The sequence below is a fragment of the Hippoglossus stenolepis genome, chromosome 16, assembly GCF_022539355.2.
Source record: "Hippoglossus stenolepis isolate QCI-W04-F060 chromosome 16, HSTE1.2, whole genome shotgun sequence".
In the NCBI taxonomy this organism is placed as follows: Eukaryota; Metazoa; Chordata; class Actinopteri; order Pleuronectiformes; family Pleuronectidae; genus Hippoglossus; species Hippoglossus stenolepis.
In genome coordinates, this window is record NC_061498.1 from 14,793,994 (window position 1) to 14,813,894 (window position 19,901).

General features: G+C 42.2%; 2 protein-coding genes across 2 annotated transcripts; both read left to right on the forward strand.

Annotated features, from left to right (window-relative positions):
- The first annotated feature begins 854 nt into the window (after positions 1 to 854).
- itgb3a (integrin beta 3a) lies at positions 855 to 13,187 on the forward strand. The gene is made up of 15 exons (XM_035181388.2): positions 855 to 1,143; positions 2,429 to 2,514; positions 2,845 to 3,046; positions 3,204 to 3,456; positions 3,585 to 3,747; positions 3,854 to 4,015; positions 4,106 to 4,201; positions 4,289 to 4,378; positions 4,470 to 4,604; positions 4,681 to 5,110; positions 9,444 to 9,666; positions 10,334 to 10,434; positions 10,665 to 10,784; positions 11,262 to 11,428; positions 11,613 to 13,187. Exons 1-15 carry the CDS (start codon positions 1,047 to 1,049, stop codon positions 11,676 to 11,678), a joined length of 2,391 nt encoding a protein of 796 aa, XP_035037279.2. The 5' UTR covers positions 855 to 1,046; the 3' UTR covers positions 11,679 to 13,187.
- A 2,668-nt stretch (positions 13,188 to 15,855) lies between these two features.
- On the forward strand, positions 15,856 to 19,778 carry mettl2a (methyltransferase 2A, methylcytidine). Its single transcript, XM_035180657.2, has 9 exons — positions 15,856 to 16,033; positions 16,716 to 16,804; positions 17,065 to 17,321; positions 18,087 to 18,136; positions 18,247 to 18,307; positions 18,407 to 18,546; positions 18,646 to 18,752; positions 19,026 to 19,091; positions 19,191 to 19,778. The coding sequence occupies exons 1-9, from the start codon at positions 15,882 to 15,884 to the stop codon at positions 19,352 to 19,354; spliced, it is 1,086 nt and encodes a 361-aa protein (XP_035036548.2). The 5' UTR covers positions 15,856 to 15,881; the 3' UTR covers positions 19,355 to 19,778.
- Positions 19,779 to 19,901: the final 123 nt, after the last annotated feature.

The window sequence follows — 19,901 nt, forward strand, 5'->3', positions numbered from 1 at the left end:
TATCCAGGATATTTTGGCCTTATTTCTGGATAGTGGCAGGAAAGAGGGTACAACTGGCATGGAGGCAAGACGGTTTGAAACACATGGTGGCGTTATGAGCCCTGTTCAACACATGTGATTATTAAAACCAGAATTTATGTGTTGTTTCACCAAAGAACAGTCCTGTATTTTAGTTTACAGCTCAAAAAACAGATGTAAGGGTGCAGTATCTCTTTAAAGAAAAACACAAATCATCAGTCATAAATCACTTATTTATATGCTATGGATAAATATTTGAGTGTAGCATTTACATCATTTCATTTAGGAAAAAGAGTTCAACTAAAATACATTCATTTCTGGACTCATGTCGAAGCACATATTGGATCTGATAAATGGATTGTCACAAATTGATTGTTAGTCTGGTTAAGTGAATCTACTGTCACTTGTTAAGATTCAAGATTCATGAACTTCATTGTAGATAGATAGATAGATAGATAGATAGATAGATAGATAGATAGATAGATAGATAGATAGATAGATAGATAGATAGATAGATAGATAGATAGATACTTTATTGATCCCGAAGGTAATATAGGAAAAAGTACAAAATATAAGTAAACACTGGTTGAGGTTGGGAGGGTGGGTTATAGCAGTGATGTGATGTAGATAATTACCGTAAATAATAAATGTGTATTTAAGTGGTGTGACGAATATGAGGGTTATTGCACAGAAGGTGACATGATGAATATGATGACTAAATATATAATGCACACGATGCATCATGTGAAATCCTTGCACAGTATTGAGGAAGAAGCGGTTATTCGTTGTTTTTGTGCAACAACGTTTTTTTTTTAATGTATTCATCAGAAATTAGTAGAAGGTCATCATCATACCACGGAGAGACGAGTCTCAGCATGCTCCTGACTCGGCTCCCCGGCAGACTGACGGCTCAGAGGGGCTGGTGTGTGAGGCAGAGCCGCAGCTATGACCCAACACGAGTTTAGTCAAGTCAAGGAAAGAATGAGGAAAAGCGCAGGACGAGCCCACAGGGAACTCACAGGCACCTCATGTCGGCTCTGCTCCGTTACTCCTCAGCCATGGGAACTTTGACTCTCCGTCCACTGCTGCTGCTTCTCCTGCTCTCATCCGCGGCGGGGGTTTTCAGTAAGATGTTTTTGTGTTAGTATTGTGTTTATTCTGAGGAGGATTTTTCTTTGCAGAGAAACTTTCACCTGCTCCGGCAGACCGAGGGTGTTTTCCTTCCCGACTTGTTGTTGTGTGGTTTCTTTGAAGGAGACAGTGTATTAACTGATGATCCTGGTTTTTAGTATGTTCTCAGACTGAATCAGTCCCTGTTCGCTGAACTGTTTGGTTGTTTTTGCGCTTCATGGAGCTTTCGCAACCTTTTCCTTATATGGTCAGGAGGAAAATGTCCATACGTTATATATCATAAGTCCTATATACACATGTGAAACAGAAATCGTATACACACACTGTGGTGCTGTCAGCTCAGTCTTATGGGCCTGTTTACCTCAGGAGCCCTTGAAGGCGTAGCTGAATGGCACTTACATGATTTCTGTTAGCAATCCAAGTGTTATTATGTTTATTTTAATACATGTATTCTGTCAGATTGCTGTTTTTGCTCCATATTTAATTTAATTTATTATTTTATAAAAGTATATTAGCAGTAGTGACCGTGTGTTTCACTCTAGTGTGCCACACCCGTAGGCCACACAAGATAACACATAGAAAAGGGTTTGGATTAGATGTGTGTGTTGACTTCCATCAAATGAAGATTTTGATGTGCAGTAGGAGAGTATACGTGCTGAATCTGTTTAAAAACACAACCTGTGGCGGATCAGGTAAAGGTAGCAGACCTGCACCACAAAGTCCTAAAGGTTTGGGTATTAGGCGTTAGGAGAGAGAGGAGGTGCTATTAGAAGACATGAGACTTCAAAGAACACGGAGACACAATTTAAAGAAATCAATTGAACTGTAAGAAAGCACAGTTAAAAACAATCTCAATTAAAATGAATGAGATCAAAAAGAGCAGAGTTAAAGAGGATAAATCTGAATAAAACTAAGATGGAGTTAAATAATACAGATAAAATAGATGGAAACGTAAAATGATAAAATGAAATAAAATACAATGGAATGGATGACCTTAGGTTTTGGAGTTAAAGGCAATATGAATTTAAAAGTTGCAAAATGATAGGGGAAACAAAAACGGTTACATAGGTTTTGGAAAGCATACGGAGTATTACTGTCAAGAGTGAGCTGCACTGTGACTTCATCAAGCAGTAGATGTGTGAACATGTGTTGTCGCAGTGGTGTCAGTGTTGAAGGGAGTTGGGCAGAGTGGCCTCAGCCACAATTTAAAAAAAACGAATGTTTGTGTTGACGGACGTGATCTTGCTGCATTTGTGTTGACGGACGTGATCTTCCCCAGGCTCCAACGTCTGCACATCACGAGGAGTCACCACTTGTCAGCAGTGCTTGGCTGTTCACCCCAGCTGTGCATGGTGCTACCAGGAGGTACGAGCACCACACACACACACAAGCACACACAAACAGCATCCAGTAGCTTCTCCCATCCATCCATCATCGCATGCAAGTTGTGACATAAACCTCATTTCCCAGCAGTTCATGCTGATCCTTCAACATGTTTATACAATACTGCTTCGTAATGACTCACCATGGGGCCCCCTGTACTCAGGAGGTACCTAAACCGGCTGTAGGATAGAAAAACAGTCAACTTAAAAATCTCTTAGCTTTTTATTTTCTTTAATGCAATGGTGCTTCGCTAACTCGTCAATGTCTCGAGTGCTGAATAGATTGGATGTGTTTGTTATTTATTTTTTGAAGTCTTTTGGAGTGGGAGGATCCACTGTGTCCCGCTGCGACACAGTGGACAATCTGGTGGATGGAGGTTGCGTTAGATCACATCTGGAGTTTCCCTCCAGCAAACTCCATATTCAGAAGGATCTTCCGCTCAGCAGCAAGGCCTCTGGTACAGCTGATGTCACTCAGATACAACCGCAGAAACTTCACATTGTACTAAGACCAGGTACGTTTACACACATAATCAATAGCAGAAATAACAATAGAGCCCGGCACTAACAACCGTAGACAACAAGATACATGCAATGGTGCCATTACTATCACCATCTGCAGTGTTTGATCCTCTGTCACTTATCTCCTGCCTGTAATTTCTTCCCTCTGAGGCGATTCCAAGCGTTTCACTGTGTCAGTGAAACAGGTGGAGGATTACCCAGTGGACCTCTACTATCTTATGGATCTTTCGTTTTCAATGAAGGATGACTTGGCCCGCCTTCGCACGTTGGGCAATGAGCTCGCCGAGACGATGGGAAAGGCCACAAGCAAACTACGCATGGGTTTCGGAGCCTTTGTGGACAAAACCATTTCCCCTTACATGTACACTTATCCTCCGGAGGCGGTTGTAAACCCTTGCTATGGGTAGGTGGGGAGATTTCAATGAGGAAAGGGAACTGAGGTGGAGATTTTCAGATTTTCTGAGAAAACTTGTTCAATAACAACAATTTCAAATGCGTTATTTTTCTTTTTCATCTATTCAATATATGCAGAATTAGTCAAACATGCCAGGCTCAGTTCGGGTTCAAGCATGTGCTGGCACTGACCGAGACGGTGGCACGCTTCACTGAGGAGGTGGAGAAGCAGCAGGTGTCTAGAAATAGAGATGCTCCAGAGGGTGGATTTGATGCCATCATTCAGGCCATGGTGTGCAAGGTATGAAAAATATAAACTGTTCAAGAGATAAGAGAAACAACCACATTCATAATGTTGTGCCGCACTGAGTGTTTACTTTACTCTTTTCTTTGTCCATCGTCATTAGGATAAAATCGGCTGGCGTCCGGATGCCTCACACCTACTGGTTTTCACCACAGATGCCGTAACTCACACTGCACTGGACGGGCGTATAGCTGGCATAGTCCAGCCCAACGATGGACAGTGTCATCTTGATAATGACAACAATTATAACCTATCTACTGTGCTGGTAAAGGCCGAAATTTAAGTTATTTCAGTAATTCACAGAGGTTTTCAATACCTATTTCACTCAAGATTATTTGTGTCCCGTGTCTTGCAGGACTATCCCTCCTTGGCGCTCATGAATGAGAAAATGGCTGAAAACAACATCAATTTAATATTTGCTGTAACCAACGTGGTGCAGCCACTCTACAAGGTGAATAAACGGTTCTTCTTGTGCCACAGCATAAGTTTATTTAAGCTTTTCTCATGAAAAAAATAAAAACTCATGTTGTCATTACAGGAGTACAGTAAGCTCATCCCAGGCACAACAGTGGGAACTCTATCCGACGACTCTGGGAATGTTATTAATCTCATTCAGGAGGCTTATGCGGTAAGGAGAGTGAGAGAATTGATGTCTGTTATTTCATTTGTATCATACAACTAACTACATAAAGTGTGATTGATGACTTTATGTTGTGCAGAAAATTCGCTCTAGAGTGCAGCTGGACGTGGTGGGAGCCCCAGAGGAGTTGCAACTCACCTTCAATGCCACTTGCCTCAATGGAGAGGTCACCGTCGGACTCAAGTCCTGTTCTGGCCTCAACATTGGAGACACAGTACGTATTTGCTGAGTAATGTCCCATGTCTTTTATCTGCACAAAGCTATGAACAGAGACATGTCCTCCTCTTCAGGTGACATTCAGCGTGGAGGCTAAGGTGCAGGGCTGCCCAAAGGAGAAGAGCAGCACTTTTACCATCAAACCCCTCGGCTTCAAGGATGCCCTGGAGGTCACGGTGGATATCGCTTGCGGTTGCAAATGTGAGGCAGATGCAGAAGCCAACAGCCAACTTTGCAGCAACGGTAACGGCACCTACGAGTGTGGTGTGTGCCAGTGTCACCCGGGTCGTCTGGGCCCTTTCTGTGAGTGCTCGGTGGAGGACTACAGTCCGTCTGACGATGCTAACTGCATCCCAAAGCCGGGCAGCCCAGTCTGCAATGGGAGAGGCGACTGCTTGTGCGGACAGTGCTCCTGCCACGCAAATGAGTTTGGCCAGGTGTGGGGGAAGTACTGCGAGTGTGACGACTTCAACTGCTTGCGCTCTAAAGGGGCACTTTGCTCCGGTGAGTAGATGCACTTCTTTCTGTCAAGATCACTGGTAGTTTTCTCTGCAGTTTTGCAAACATTCATTCTAAATAGGGAGGTTGTCTCATGGATCTGAACATAAAACATGTTGCAATGGTCGGCAATCAATGTCTACCCCAGTAGAATTCTGCTTCAGCTTCCTTTATTATAGTCAGGGCCGGCCCTCTGCATCAGGGGACCACTAAAGCAGGATAAGTTTGGGGGACCTGCCTTGCATTGGATAGACCAGCTTTTGTTTACACTTCTAACTTATTCACTTGAGGTCTATTAGTCTAAATCATTCTCTTCATCATCATACATCAAATATCATACATCGGGTCAATTAGTTTTAAACAATAGATTATTTTCACTGAGCGGCTGCTGCGGCTGCTGCGGGGCCCTAAGCAGCCGCTGAGTTGGCTTGTAGGAAGGGCTGGCTCTGAGTATAGTGGCTAAATAATGAAAACGAAAAAGGACCAACATGAACTGGCATCACACTGGTCTTCCACCGGGGTCAAACATTTGATTGCGACTGTCAGCAGGAAAGTCGCCCTTCCCTTCCTCTTTGCTCCTCTGACACATCATCCAGTCTCAGTGAAACACACTGTGGCTGTTTCCCATCCCTCTCAGTCTGTAAACACACCTTCGCCAGTTTACATAGTTTCCTGTTACTCAGCTTGACAAATCAAAAGTCAACATACTTATTATGGCCGTCTTTGCTTGCTTGTAAAAGACGTGTAAATAATTGCATAATTCAACTGCAGAGCATAAACAGTAAAGCTGATAAATGACCTGTTCTCTGTCAGGCCTGTAAACTTGTGTCCTCCATTAAAGGATAGTCGGAGAAGAACACACCCAGTTACTGCTGCCTGAGTTTGAGGGACGAGCTCTTACCACTCACAGCAGCACGGTGCTCTATCTCGCTCCGTTACAAGTCTGTACAGCTCAGTGCAGAGTTACTCAATCACAGCGATACAACTTTAATCTGCTGCGTCACTGGTTCATTTAATGCAACAGCAGTTTGGGCCTGTGATTGCAAGGAGGGCGGTGTAGGAATATCAAATGAGGAAAACTGTCAAACTATTAAAATAACGAGTAATAAGTGATGAATAATGAGGCATGTCACCAGCACTATCTCATTTTGGACTCTAAAGTGTGGGGTGCTTCAAGTTTGAAAGATGTGGGTGATTACTAGAGGGTCTGAAAGATGCCACCAAGTTGAATCATGGGAAGAGGACCTGCACTTATTTTGAACTTTATGACAGCACAATAGTAAATAGAGAGTAACAGTGACAGTACAGTCTTTCCTTCAATTTTTCTCCATTGACGTTTCAGAAAATCCTTACATAAAGATTTTTAAACCGGAGCCATGCCGACCATCTACGAGATGAATCGTGACCATGAAACATTTGATTCAGAGCAACAGAAATTATTTCACAGCCTCGTAGGTTGTGAAAAGTCAACATTTCTATCGATTTTTACTTCCAGACCCAACCTGTTGAGCTCTTAATTTCCACGAGATAATCTCAAGATAAAAGTTGAATTCTGTTCCACAACGATTCTTTAATTTGACATGACAGACAGAAGCAGTGCCTACTATTTAATCATCACAGCCTCACAGAGCTCTCCCTGTGGGTGCACCATGACCTTACAGAGAAGATGGACGATAACATGTGATATGGAAAGCTACATTTCTCTAACAAGGAGGAGTTTGGAGGTTGTTTTTCTGAGAGACAGGTAGTCACGCAGCGGTGAAACCCAGGGCTTGTGCTCCGACCTGATCCCCCACACAACAACACACACACCGTAGCTGTTGGATGACAGTCCACAGAGCTCAATTTGCGACCGCTAAGTCACTGTGTCTCAGTGCAGTCATGCCGTTGTTGTCTCTAAAGCGCGAGCGTCCCTCAGAGTGAGCTCGACTGGAGCAACAAAAAGCTCCAGGTCTGTGATATTCCCCGCGGCTGTGTATTTCTTCCTCTGCCGAGGGGCCCTGCGACTGGTGCAGGTCCAGGGAGCAGCAGTCAGCCGAGCGCAGCCCCAGGGCCCATAAATATGAGGACACGGAGAGAACAGGAAAGTTTGCATTCCCGTGCTGGCAACTTGCCCAAACTCTTCCCTCTCCAGTACGTCTCTATCTCCACCATCTCCCGTCTCTCAATCCAGCTGTGTCATGTTGTACTTTTCTGTCTCTCTTCCTGTTTCTCTTCGTTTATCATGGCCCCCCGACGTTTGCCCTCTCTAAAAGCCAAGGCATGTGACTAATGGGCAGGATTACTGTGCAGTCTCACAGAGCAGGGCGATGTGAACCTAAGATAAAAACTCTCTTTTCTAAGTGTGCGAATCAACTTTTAAAATAATGACAGCAAAGATAAAAACTTACTCTCATTAATTAAGATTATAAAAAAATATCCATTGCTACAATGACAAGGTCTTGTAAGGTTTTTCTACACGTCTCAGCTGCTATCTTTAAGACTGAGTAAGAGATATTACTCAACGCTATGAAAAACATTACATGTATGTTAACCATTAACCAGTGACACCACCACCAGTAAACACGTCTGATCCTGTCACCGCTCTGAACGCAGTTCAAACGAGAAGTTGTTCCGTGTTTACTCAGGGGAATTGTTTCCTTGAGGTTACAACAATGGACGATTTGTTTTGAGCCCTGGAATTAGGGACCATATAGGACCCTCTGCGATATTTCATGACCAGTCACTCCCCCAGTCTGATCCAGCTGGGATGTGACTCATTGCTTGGCTCTTAGTCATCCAGTGCCTGTTTGGTTTCTTGCTAAGAACACTGTAGTCTCTGGGGTCCTGCCTTTGTTTCTAATGTGCTGATGTGGCACGGCTCTCTGTAACCCGGGGGAGAGAAGCGTGCCTCCAGACTCTGTCAACAAATGGCTCCACTGCTGTAAAACTCTTCCTACACTGACTACTTCTGTGCTTTCTACACTTACCTCAGGATGTGTGTGTGTGTGTGTGTGCGTGTGTGGGTCCAGGTACTTCTCGTGTTGTGGGGACCTTAATATGTTCACACAGTCACATTATTTCTTACTTCTCTATCTAATGGGAACAAAAAGCTAATTCTTATAAAGAAAATCATTCGAATTTAAGGTGACGACATATTATAAGGTTAAGTTAAAGTTAGGGTTAGGATAAGGTCTATGTTAGGTAAGCGGTAACTATGGTGAAAGCAGGAAATTATTATAAGTCAATGGAATGATCTCTGATGTCATGGAGACACGCCTGTGTGTGTGTGTGTGTGTGTGTGTGTGTGTGTGTGTGTGTGTGTGTGTGTGTGTGTGTGTCTGTGTCTGTCATGAGAAGGGGGGAAATATTAGAGTGTCGAACAATAGGGAGGATTGTGAGATATTTCCCTCTAATGTTCCTGTCTGAGATTAGACCTCATTTAAATGACAGACAGTCACAAAGTAATTTAGTACATTTTATTGTTTTTAAGAGGATATGTTACGTAAAAACAAAGCTGCACAAAATGCTTATGTAAATACAGCTATTAAAAGTACTTTTTCATTACCCAATTGAAACAGCATAAATTTATAGCCACTGTCGTCTGATGTTGATCATTGTTATTTAAAATCCAGGCGGGTGCTTAGTTGTTTTGTTTTTTTAAATGAACCAGGACCGAGTCCATAAAGTTATATCGCTAACAACGAAGGTCCTCATATTTTTAAACGTAACAAATAAAAGTTAAGTTCATAAACATTAAGTCACACCTAACTAGCAATTAAATGATTGCTTAATGAACAAATGTGGCAACAGGTAGGCTTTCCTAAGACACACGGCTCAGAGACAGTTTACACCCAAAACAATAAATCACACACACTCTGATTCATTTTCAGATTGAGTAATTTGTAGTCAATAGCTTTGTTTGCGTGGCCCCACCTGTGTGATTATCAGTCATCCATTATCTATATCGCTTATCCTTTAAGGGTTGCATGGAGGCGGGAGCCAATCCCAGCAGACACTGGGTGAGAGGCGCCTGCACCCTTTACAGATTGCCACTCTATCGCAAGGCCGACAAAACAATGTGTCGCTCTAACACTCACATCAGCGGTCAATTTAGAGTCTTCAGTTAAATCTGCATGTGTCTGAGTGACCGGAGGAAAACCCACAAATACAGGGGGACAACATGCAAACACAGAGCACCACACAGAGAGACCAAAGCAAGAACCATATTGCTGTGAAGCAACAGTCTTCCTGTGTGATTATGGACACAGAAAAAAACATATCTGAATGAACATAAAGATGTAATGTTTAAATCTTTTGACTATTATCAACATCCTCATCCCCTTCTTAATTCTTTCAGATCATGGGAAGTGTAGCTGTGGCTACTGCCAGTGTGACGCCGGCTGGAAAGGAGAAAACTGTAACTGCAGCACAATCATAGACACCTGCATGTCCAACATTGGTCTGCTGTGCACGGGCCGGGGGCACTGTGAGTGTGGGGTCTGTCAGTGCACTCAGCCCGGTGCCTACGGAGCAACCTGTGAGAAGTGCCCCACCTGTCCGGATTCCTGCACTATAAAGAAGTGAGTTCTCCATCGCAAAGAGTCCCTTCTTCTAGACGCTATGATTTGGAGAGAATAAACATGAGGTTGGCACTCGACTAGAGGAAATGCCAAAGGGTTTATTGCCCTGGGAGCATGAGTGTGCTTGAGAAATTCCATGCAGTCTACCATGAAATCAGTTTATGAGATCCAAAGTTGACATTTTGATCTGAAGGTGGTGCAAACGGAGAGCTCAAAATGGAAAGGGTTGATCCTTTGGGGATCATGAATGTTTAATCTCAATAGATTCAAAAAACACATGACATAGGAATATCCAGAGAAAGAAATATAATGGAAACTCATCCTCTAGTTTTCAATAAGCTGTAACACGATATGCACGGAAATGTGGGAGATTACCTTGATCTGATGGTGACACCAGATAAGATTTTGTTATTACCCTGTTCCTAAACAACTGACTATGCCGTCTTCAGGCCGTGGCACAAACATTTATATTATTGTATCATGATGTGCTGATAGTCCAGGATGATAACAAACTACTCCCTCACACATCCGCAACAAATTCAGTTGTAGTTTCGCGTACAGCTGGAAAACATCAACCTTTCTCCTCGGCCTTGACAATCGGCAGATATTAACAAGGGTTCATGTGATATAGACAACGTCTTAAGTGTTTCTGTTCTTTCGCCCACAGAGAGTGTGTTGAGTGTCAGCACTTCAAGAGAGGACAGTACACCGAAGACAACAGCTGCAGCAAGATCTGCAAAGATGAAATCAAAGTAGTGGATAAACTGGGTGAGAAATCTACAATCTCGAATTTCCTTAATTTCATAGTGTAACTCTGAGGTGTTGTGCAAATGATTCTGTTTTTCTGATCATATTAGTAGAAGTTTCAAAGTGGCGGGAGCCTTTCTATGCACATCGTGGCAACAGAATATAATGGACTAATAAATATTGAAGATAATTCACCGTACCTTGAAATCATTTTCATTACCCTGTTTCTTCTTCTCATCTTTATCCCGCAGTTCTCCATGACACAAATGCAGTGAATTGCTCATACAAAGACGAAAATGACTGCGTGGAGCACTTCCAGTATTACGAAGATGAAAGTGGCAAATCCATTCTGTTTGTGGTGAAAGAGCCAGGTACGGTGAGAGTTTCTGTGCGCACACTTAATGGTTACATTATTAGGACAGAATGGTGTGTTCTTGAATGTCATTTCAGTCTGTATCTGGCACGCCTCAGCTTCAGGGGAACAGTATGTGCATCTAATAACATGCTCCTCTGTAAAGAACACATCGTCGGCCAGATAACTACAGCTACGCTCTGCCACACCACAGAAACCCAAATACATCAGTGTAGTGACTTGTTGTAAATGGTCTGTATTTATATAGCGCTTTCCTAGTCTTGATGACCACTCAAAGAGCTTTACAGTACAGTTTATTGCCATTCACCCATTCACACACACATTCATACAATACATCCATGGTGCATCGGTTGTGCAGCAGAGTGTCTGACACTGGAGTACTGCAGTGTTTGCTTAACTTTATGTGTCCTTTAAAAGAAAATATCATGGAAACCAGCATTAGATATTAACTATTTTTGTGGCTCTCTTCTCTCAGAGTGCCCCGAGGGCCCGAACATCCTGATTGTGCTCCCGTTGGTGGTCGGAGCCATTCTGCTACTGGGCATGGTTGGCCTCCTCATCTGGAAGCTGCTGGTCACCATCCACGATCGCAAAGAGTTTGCCAGGTTTGAGGAGGAGAGAGCCAAAGCCAAATGGGATACGGTGAGAAATATTTATAATTGGGACATAATAATAACATACACTAGCTGCTCCTGCTTTAAGGATGAATGGAGTACTGTAACAGAAGGTGGCTGCCCGCTGATGGGCATCGACGTAACCCTCCAAAAAGTTGGTACTTCAGTGTGAGATTGAATTAAACATGCTCACTTCTGTTTTAATTTCCCAGGGTAACAATCCTCTGTATAAGGGAGCCACCTCCACCTTCACCAACGTAGCGTACCGAGGCACCTGATGACGAAATGGAGAGAGAAACACTCAGGGGTCAGTGACAAAGATGGAATGTAGCAGAACAGAAATGGACGGGAAGAAGCTTACACTGTCATGTGACCAGCTACTGTAACTGAAAAGGAAGTATTGCTGTCAACAGCCTGATGAAATTTATAAAAAATAATGAGAACTGTTAATATGAGTCACATGAAGGGGTTACATGCTCTTCGGTTTTTGTTTTACACTGTCATGTCTACAGTGAGTGGGTTCTGTCCAGGTCCTCCCACAGTCCAAAGACATGCACATTGGAGATAGGTTAATTGGAGGCTCTAAATTGCCCGTAGGTGTGAATGTGAGCTTGAATGGTTGTTTGTCTGTATCTGTGTGTTTGTTTGTATGTTGGCTCTGTGATACGCTGGCGACCTGTCCAGGATGTACCCCCGCCTCCCGTCCAATGTCAGCTGGGATTGGCTCAGGCCTCTTGCGACCCTCACAGGATAAGCTTTATAGATAATTGATAGATGATTGGGTCTCTCAGCACTTAAAGTCAGCACTTAAAGTTTTAACAACTACAGTTCAGATTTCAGAAGTGCTGCCACTGCTGTGACTTGTCTTTTTGGGAAGCCCTTCTACCACTGCAATATTTGTTGTCTGCAATATATTTAGGATTACTAAATGTTACTCTTATTGCCATATTTTCAGACAGAAATGGGAATCACCAATACCTAATAGTAATACGTTGTCATAGAAGATACATTCTGTGGTGTTTTTTCAGTTTCATCAACCAAGATTGATGTATTAATGACTTCTCAGCCTTGTTTCTTTTCTCTTTTTTAAATGTGGTTATTTTCTGTTTCAGAGTGCAGCTGCAGCCTATTTTAAACTTTTCTTTTTTCACAAAATAAAAAAAGGCAGTTTCAGACCAATCAGAACAAAGTTTATTAGAATAACTCAAATGTGCACTATAGAATCTCCAATGCCTTTCATATACATTGCCATCTCTTTTTTTTATAATACAAAATAGTTTATAGTAATGGTTGAACCTAGCGTGTGTTTAGAATGACTTGCTTTACAATGCCTGTGGTCTATATTGTTTTTGAAATGCACACCAGCGATGGTAACTTTATTGGTACCATGACATGTTTCTTTATCACTGCGTCGCCACCTCTTGTTGTGCTTGTTGGGCTGTTTTTCTATTTGTTGTATTTGTACATAGGGATTTGTCCTGCCATTGCTGAACTGTAAATTGTGTTACACTGAAATTGTATTGCACATGACATGCTATCAGTCTTGGAATTGTGAATGACAAACTTGCGCTTGCTCCTTAACCTCTTTGTGTTTACGGGAGGTAATAATAGTACAGTGTGAGGTGTATTTTGGTTAAACAGCTCTGATCCTCTCAGGACATGGTACAAAAATACACTGTCTGTTTTGTGTGTTTGTTTGTTTTTGCACACTAAAAAAAAAAAAAGAAGCTTGTGGTTTATCGCTTGTTCTTTAAACCGTGGGAAACATAAAGATCTACAAAACATGACTTCCTCAGTTTGGTTGAAATGTGGGTTATTTTCAACAAATGTCAAAGCTGTTTTTAATTCCTTATCAAGAACAGAATTACAGAAGAGTGAAAGACTTAAATATTTCAGATCCACGTGTGTTTAGAAATCTGAACAGAGATTGTAACTCCTATACTTACTCTGTGAGAAGATCACTTTCAACGTGTTAACACTTGAGGATGTTTGTGGATCCTCATTTTCAATTTATGTGTCTTGGATTTGGATAGCTAAGTTCCTGCGTTCAATTCAAACAAGTTCAATATGATGTGAGTGTTGGAAAACTACTAAAATGAACATCAGAGTGTAGAGTCCGGAATGTCTGTCTGATAACACTTTTATCACGGCATAGAATATTTCCTGTTGCATGACATGTCATCAAAAATTAGGGCCTTATCACCCTCTTGCATGTTGTTCACTTCCCCGATGTTCAATATGGTTCCAACTGAAGTCACATAACTCTGCACATTGCCAAACAAACACCGCATATCTCTGTGACCACATCCTGCTCACATCAGTCTGATATGTAAACTTCCCTATAAGGCAACAGTCAGTCTTTACATGTACGACTCTGACAAATATGTAGAGTCTGCTGTTTATCTTACTGGTTACGTGTACATCAAATATGCCGACGCATATTCTAGCATTTTCTAAACAGGTGCATTGTTTGATTGGATAATTTTAGGGAGATTACTGTGCATGTTTAATCCCTTAGACACCTACTTTACATTTTACTTATATTGTAATTTAAAGGGCTTGAGCCTTGGTAAGTGGGATTTTTCCTGTTTTCAGCTGAATCTCACTGTAAGTCCTCGTTCTTAATGGTTAGCGTCTCTATACGCAGTGCCGGGAGTAGGTCTTTGCAAATCGAATTGCTCAGTCCAGATGGTAACTACCCTCCTGACTTGAAAGTCATTCCAACCACCAGGTCGAGATTGTTCTGTCATGTAGATAAAGATTTTACAGATGCCCTTGCATGCAGAAGCTATTACTTCAGATCTGCTTAAAACTGTAGAAAAGACAATCATAACACACAGACTTCAACCCATTTTAAAGTGAAACTTGGCACTAGCATATGACTGGTCTCTTGTCATTCAGGGGGTAGAGAGGGTTGTCCACGAACCATTATGCCGGTGGTACGATCTCAGATACCTCCACACATTCCGAAGTCCCTTGGGCAACATATACTGAAAATAGGGCTGATTAAATGTGAATGGTCTGTATTTTTATAGAGCTTTTTCACACTTCCTTCACCCATTCACACGGCGCATCTATGTGCTGCTCTTTCTCTGTCACACATTACTCATACACTGCCAGCAAGCCTGTCAGGGGAGATTTGCGGTTCAGTATCTTGCCCAAGGACACCGGCACACAAGACAGGGGGTAGACAGGGATCAAACTGACATCCTTCTTGTTAGCGGACAACCCGCTATATCTCCTGAGCCACAGTCAGCCGTGGCATGTGACTTTAAGTTGTCGATGAGACATAAGTACTACATAGAAACAGTCCATTTACCATTACCAGTAAATCTCTACCTCTAAGCAATTAATATAATTAGATATATACTTGTTAAAAAGTTTTTTTGTAGGCTATGCAAAGACATTGCTTAAACCCTTGGGGGGAGCCCACACGTGGTGACAAAAAACAGTCCAAAAATGCATGTTGACCAGCTTGAATGTCAATTCTGATAATCATTTCACTAACTCCGACTCATGTTAATAGTAACAGAGTGTTGTTGTTTGTTGGTTTATTTGGGCAGCTGAAAGACTTTGGTGCACATGTGCGTCATTGTGTGTAATTTCATTCCCAGCATTCTCCTCATTCGTGTGGCCGTGAGCAGCAGCAGTGGGCCTCAGCAAAGGGAATCCTGGTATTTGTCTCCCTCTGGTGTAAAAAACAATGCACTGATCAGATGTTGCCAGGAGAAGATGTGCCTGTCTGTAGAAGTGCTGTGTGTTCCTATTGTCAAGCAGCACGTGTGCTTATAGTGGGGTTATGTGGATCAGGGGATCAGGGGAGTTGTACATCTGGACCACAGACTCTGATCTGGACAAAGACTCCTGTCACCTTCACGTGTCTCGCACAGCATCGTACATTTGTAAATCTCGAGCAGTTATGCCCAGACTGGGATTTATGCTGCAGTCAGCTCCTGATAAACAAGTAGTGCATTGAACGTGAGTAATAATAAAGCAGATGCTGTGTGTTATGTTAGCAGACCTAGTCCCGACGAGGGTATTTGACCAGTTTTAATAGGCATAGTCAAAGTAAATTACATGTTCCCAACACAATCTAAATAGATTGCGCCCCCACCACCCTTTGCAACTTTTTGTGTTGTATAATTTCCATTCCAACTTCCATCCTTCATTTTCTGACACGATACTTTACCATTTGTGTATTTGCACAGCATCTACAGGCTCATCTATCTATATAACCATCCATCCATCCATCCATTCACCTCCCCAAACACACTCACCTTTCTATCTATCTATCTATCTATACATCTATACATCTATACATCTATACATCTATCTATACATCTATCTTTACATCTATACATCTATACATCTATGTATCTGTCTGTCTGTCTTTTATTTCCCAAGTGTTTTTATTTCCTGGGTGTCTGTGAACGCAGCACACTTCATTGGCCCGGCCCTTCTTCCGTCGCGTCAGATCCAACATGGCGGCGCCCCATGCCGTGGTCGCGGTGGAGGCAGGCAGCGGTGAACCGGGGCTGGTTCTGAAGGACTCATCCACCGGGGACGTGAGGAGGCCTCAGTTCGGGACTCGGCTGCTCACGGACCCGCGGCAGGTGTTCCAGCACAACGCGTGGTCAGTGGATCCGAGACGTGACATGAATGCATCCCTGTCACGGATCCTGCTCCCTGTCTGTCTGTCTGTTGTTATGATAGAAGAGTAACTGAACGATAGATCCTGTCAGATAACCTCAGGTCATAGCATCATTTCAACTGAGTCACTTTGTAATACTGTAATACAAACGTATATAGTAAGGGGCTTCACACAATGTGTATCTTATTATTGTGCTAATACTTTTCTCAATTGATCAAATAAGGAATGAATGGATAGTTTAATTTAACATGATCTCAAAAACTAAAGTGAAGTCTTTTCTTTTTTTATTCGACCAACACTACAAATATTTTCTTACAGTCCAGTATATAGATATGCCAGTGTGCAATCTGCCATCCTGTTTCACTGTAAATATACTTGTCAATCTATATATTCTTTCTATTTTTTTGTATTAGGTTTATACTGCACGTTTACTTATTTATTACTTTAACTGCTGTCTATGTTTTTGACTGTCCTCTTTGCTGCTACAACACAGCAAATTTCCCCGTTATGGGACTAATAAAGGATTGCCTTCTCTTATCTTATCCTATCGTATCTTATCTTATCTTATTGTATATTATCGCATCTTTCCCTGTCTATGGTAATGCTGGAAGGTTTCCCATCCTTGTATGAATGTCACATGATGAAGGTTTTCTGTTGTGCACAGGGACAACGTGGAGTGGAGCGAGGAACAAGAAGAAGCTGCTAAGAATAAAGTCTTGGAAAACAGTCAGCCTCTACCTCAGCAGAAACAAGGTTGCATTGTTGTTGCCGAGATCCGTTAACAGAACTATAACTTCTCATTATTGTATATCTGTGCACAAATATACTCATAAAGTTCTGGCTGTAATCCTTTTTGGGGTTTTGTTTAAATATTTGGCTTCAAGCAAGCTAAAATTGAAACGACACATTACTTTTACATGTGCAAGCCGTGCTGATCTTCATGTTGATGATTCGTGAACATGGCAGAAAGTGGTAGATTGTCAGGATCACACTGGCCTGACCTTCTCTTGCAGAGGAATACGAAGGCCGGGCCAATGAGTACTGGAACGATTTCTACACAATCCACGAGAATCGGTTCTTCAAAGACCGACACTGGCTCTTCACGGAGTTCCCAGAGTTGGCCCCGAAGTGTGGCCTCCTGAACCCCGAATCCCATCCTGAAGACTCCGGCACAGATGGCGTCCAGCAGGACCGTCTGGATCAAGAGCGAAGCAGAGAGGTCGAAGACGGTGACTTTCCTGGCTCCTCTGCCACACATCGCATTCTGGAGGTGAGAGATTCATTTGAGCACGCGTTACCTAAATTTTCACCACACACACTAAATGAAAAAAAACTAAATCTCCAAAACTTATTAACAGATTTAAATAAATTTGGTGTAAAGTAACCATATTTGTGAAAAGCCTATTTTTATTCTACTTCTAATGTACTACTGCACTAACCTAAAGGAATAAAACAATCCAGCTCATGCAAAAATTGGCAGGTTGCACTCAGTAAATATTAAAGAAAATAAAACTAGATTTTTCTCACTGACTGATCTCACTGGATGGTTGATGGCAACAACTCAAAACAACTGGCTATATTTGAATCTCTGCCAAGGAGGTTATGTTTTCACCCCTGTCTGTTTGTTTGTTGGTTGGTTTGTATGTTTGTTTTTAAGCACTATTACGCAAAAACAGTTTACCACTAAACTTGGAACTCTTTTTTCACTTTCTTAAACATTTTGAGAGTTTTTTGATCTCCACTGATTTCCCAGGGAGATAAATACATGGCTCTTGATTCTTTTTTAAATCTGGCACATTCAGAGGACTGATATCTACGAGTGTGTGCAATTGGGTGCAGCTTGACATTAAGGGTATTTTTGGGCCTTGGCAGAGGTGTGCGCTCTACTGAGTGACATTGTAGTTTGCTGAATAAAATTTTGTGATTTGTTCAGCCATTGCAGATTTATACACTTTCTAGTAACGGTATCAACCTGTATTTGTCTGCAGGATTTATTCTCTCTGGCTGCTGTAAATGTTACTACTTGTTTTAACAGGTTGGCTGCGGTGTAGGAAACACGTGTTTTCCGATACTGAAAACCAACAAGTAAGCGCGGCCAAGACATTGACACATTAAGATTTCAGACCATGTTTGAACTATACAGTGAAGCAAGTGGAATCATTTACTGTACATAACTGCAGCTTTGCTTTTTGCAGTGACCCGGGCCTCTTTGTTTACTGCTGTGATTTCTCCAGCACTGCTGTGGAGTTGGTGAAGGTGAGATGATTAGGTTATTGTAACAATGATGTGCTCATTAGGACTCATCCCTGGGATTGTGGGCTAACCGATGAATTAAAATTGCCCTCTTGTCATCAGACTAATCCAGAGTACGACCCTGAGCGCTGCTTCGCCTTTGTTCATGACTTGAGTGACGTGGAAGCCAATTACCCCGTCCCCGATGGAACCCTTGATGTTATAGTGCTAATCTTTGTACTATCAGCATTGCATCCTGACAAGTATGAACTCTTTCTCTGCCCTCCCTCTCTTCTTTTTTTTGTGTTTCTACTCAATGGCTGTCAAAAAAAACACTGCATTGGTTTTCCCCCCTGTCTCAGGATGCAGGCATCCATCAGTAGATTGGCGCGGCTCCTTAGGCCTGGGGGAGTGATGCTGCTCAGGGACTATGGACGCTACGACATGGCACAGCTCCGCTTCAAGAAAGGTTAATCAGACCAAAATCCAGCCAGAGTCCAGTCCTAATAGCTGTTAAGATTCAGAGATCCATTATTCATGGGTGATCACTTGTGCTGATCTTTGAAAATGTGTTTCACTGAGGTCTGTTTTTCTGATCGCAGTATTTCAGTACTAACCACTACATTAGTGTTCAGGCATTTTAAATGACAGGCAAAGTAATCTGCTTTTAAATATGTAAATGATTATTGGAGAAGACACTTGCGGAAATAATGTACATTTCGACCCTTTATTTCTTTTATAGGAAGGTGTCTGTCAGAAAACTTCTATGTCCGAGGTGATGGAACAAGAGTATATTTCTTTACTCAAGGTAAAAATAATGAAATCAAAAAACAAGTCTATTGAAAAAGAAATGATTTGCAGAATTGTGCTTTAGTGAAATACTGCTGTGCTTCTTGTTTGACTTCAGATGAGCTTCATGAGCTGTTCGCTGAGGCAGGACTTGAGAAAGTGCAGAACCTTGTAGACCGAAGGCTCCAGGTGAACCGAGGGAAGCAGCTCACCATGTACAGGGTGTGGATCCAGTGCAAGTACCGCAGGGCTCGAGTTCAGCCGGCTGAGAACCAGGACTGAGGCCGGAGGAGAGCCGCCGCCTGCCTGTGACCTTCAACCACAACTGAAACTCGCAGCTGAAATCAAGGCGTTGCTTTGTTTTTCTCAGAGGATGTATGGAATTGAAAAGGTCTATTGGGAGAAAGGCCATGCAACTGGATAGTTTATATACTCTAAAGACTGTACACTCTCCCAGCAGCTGTAATATCGACGGACTGTTTTTTTGGCGAGTGCGTCTGATGGTGCTGCAGAGTAATGACTTCTCATTGCCTGCTGATGAGAAAGGGCTGGTTACCCCGGAAAATAAACATTTCTGCTCTGCCAGAGGCGATTTTTCAACGAGCTGAAGTTTTGATACTAATCGCATGTTTAAGAAAAAAAAAACAAAAAAACACTCGACTCATTTTTGTACATGGAAAAATTAAATAAAGATCTGAACTGTAAATATGTTGATCATTTTGACTTGGTATTGAACAATAGAAACGTTTAAATTCTATTGATTGCAATGAATGCTGAATCCCTATGTTACCCTGCAGTGGCTAAACAATAATAGTTTTCCAAATTACCT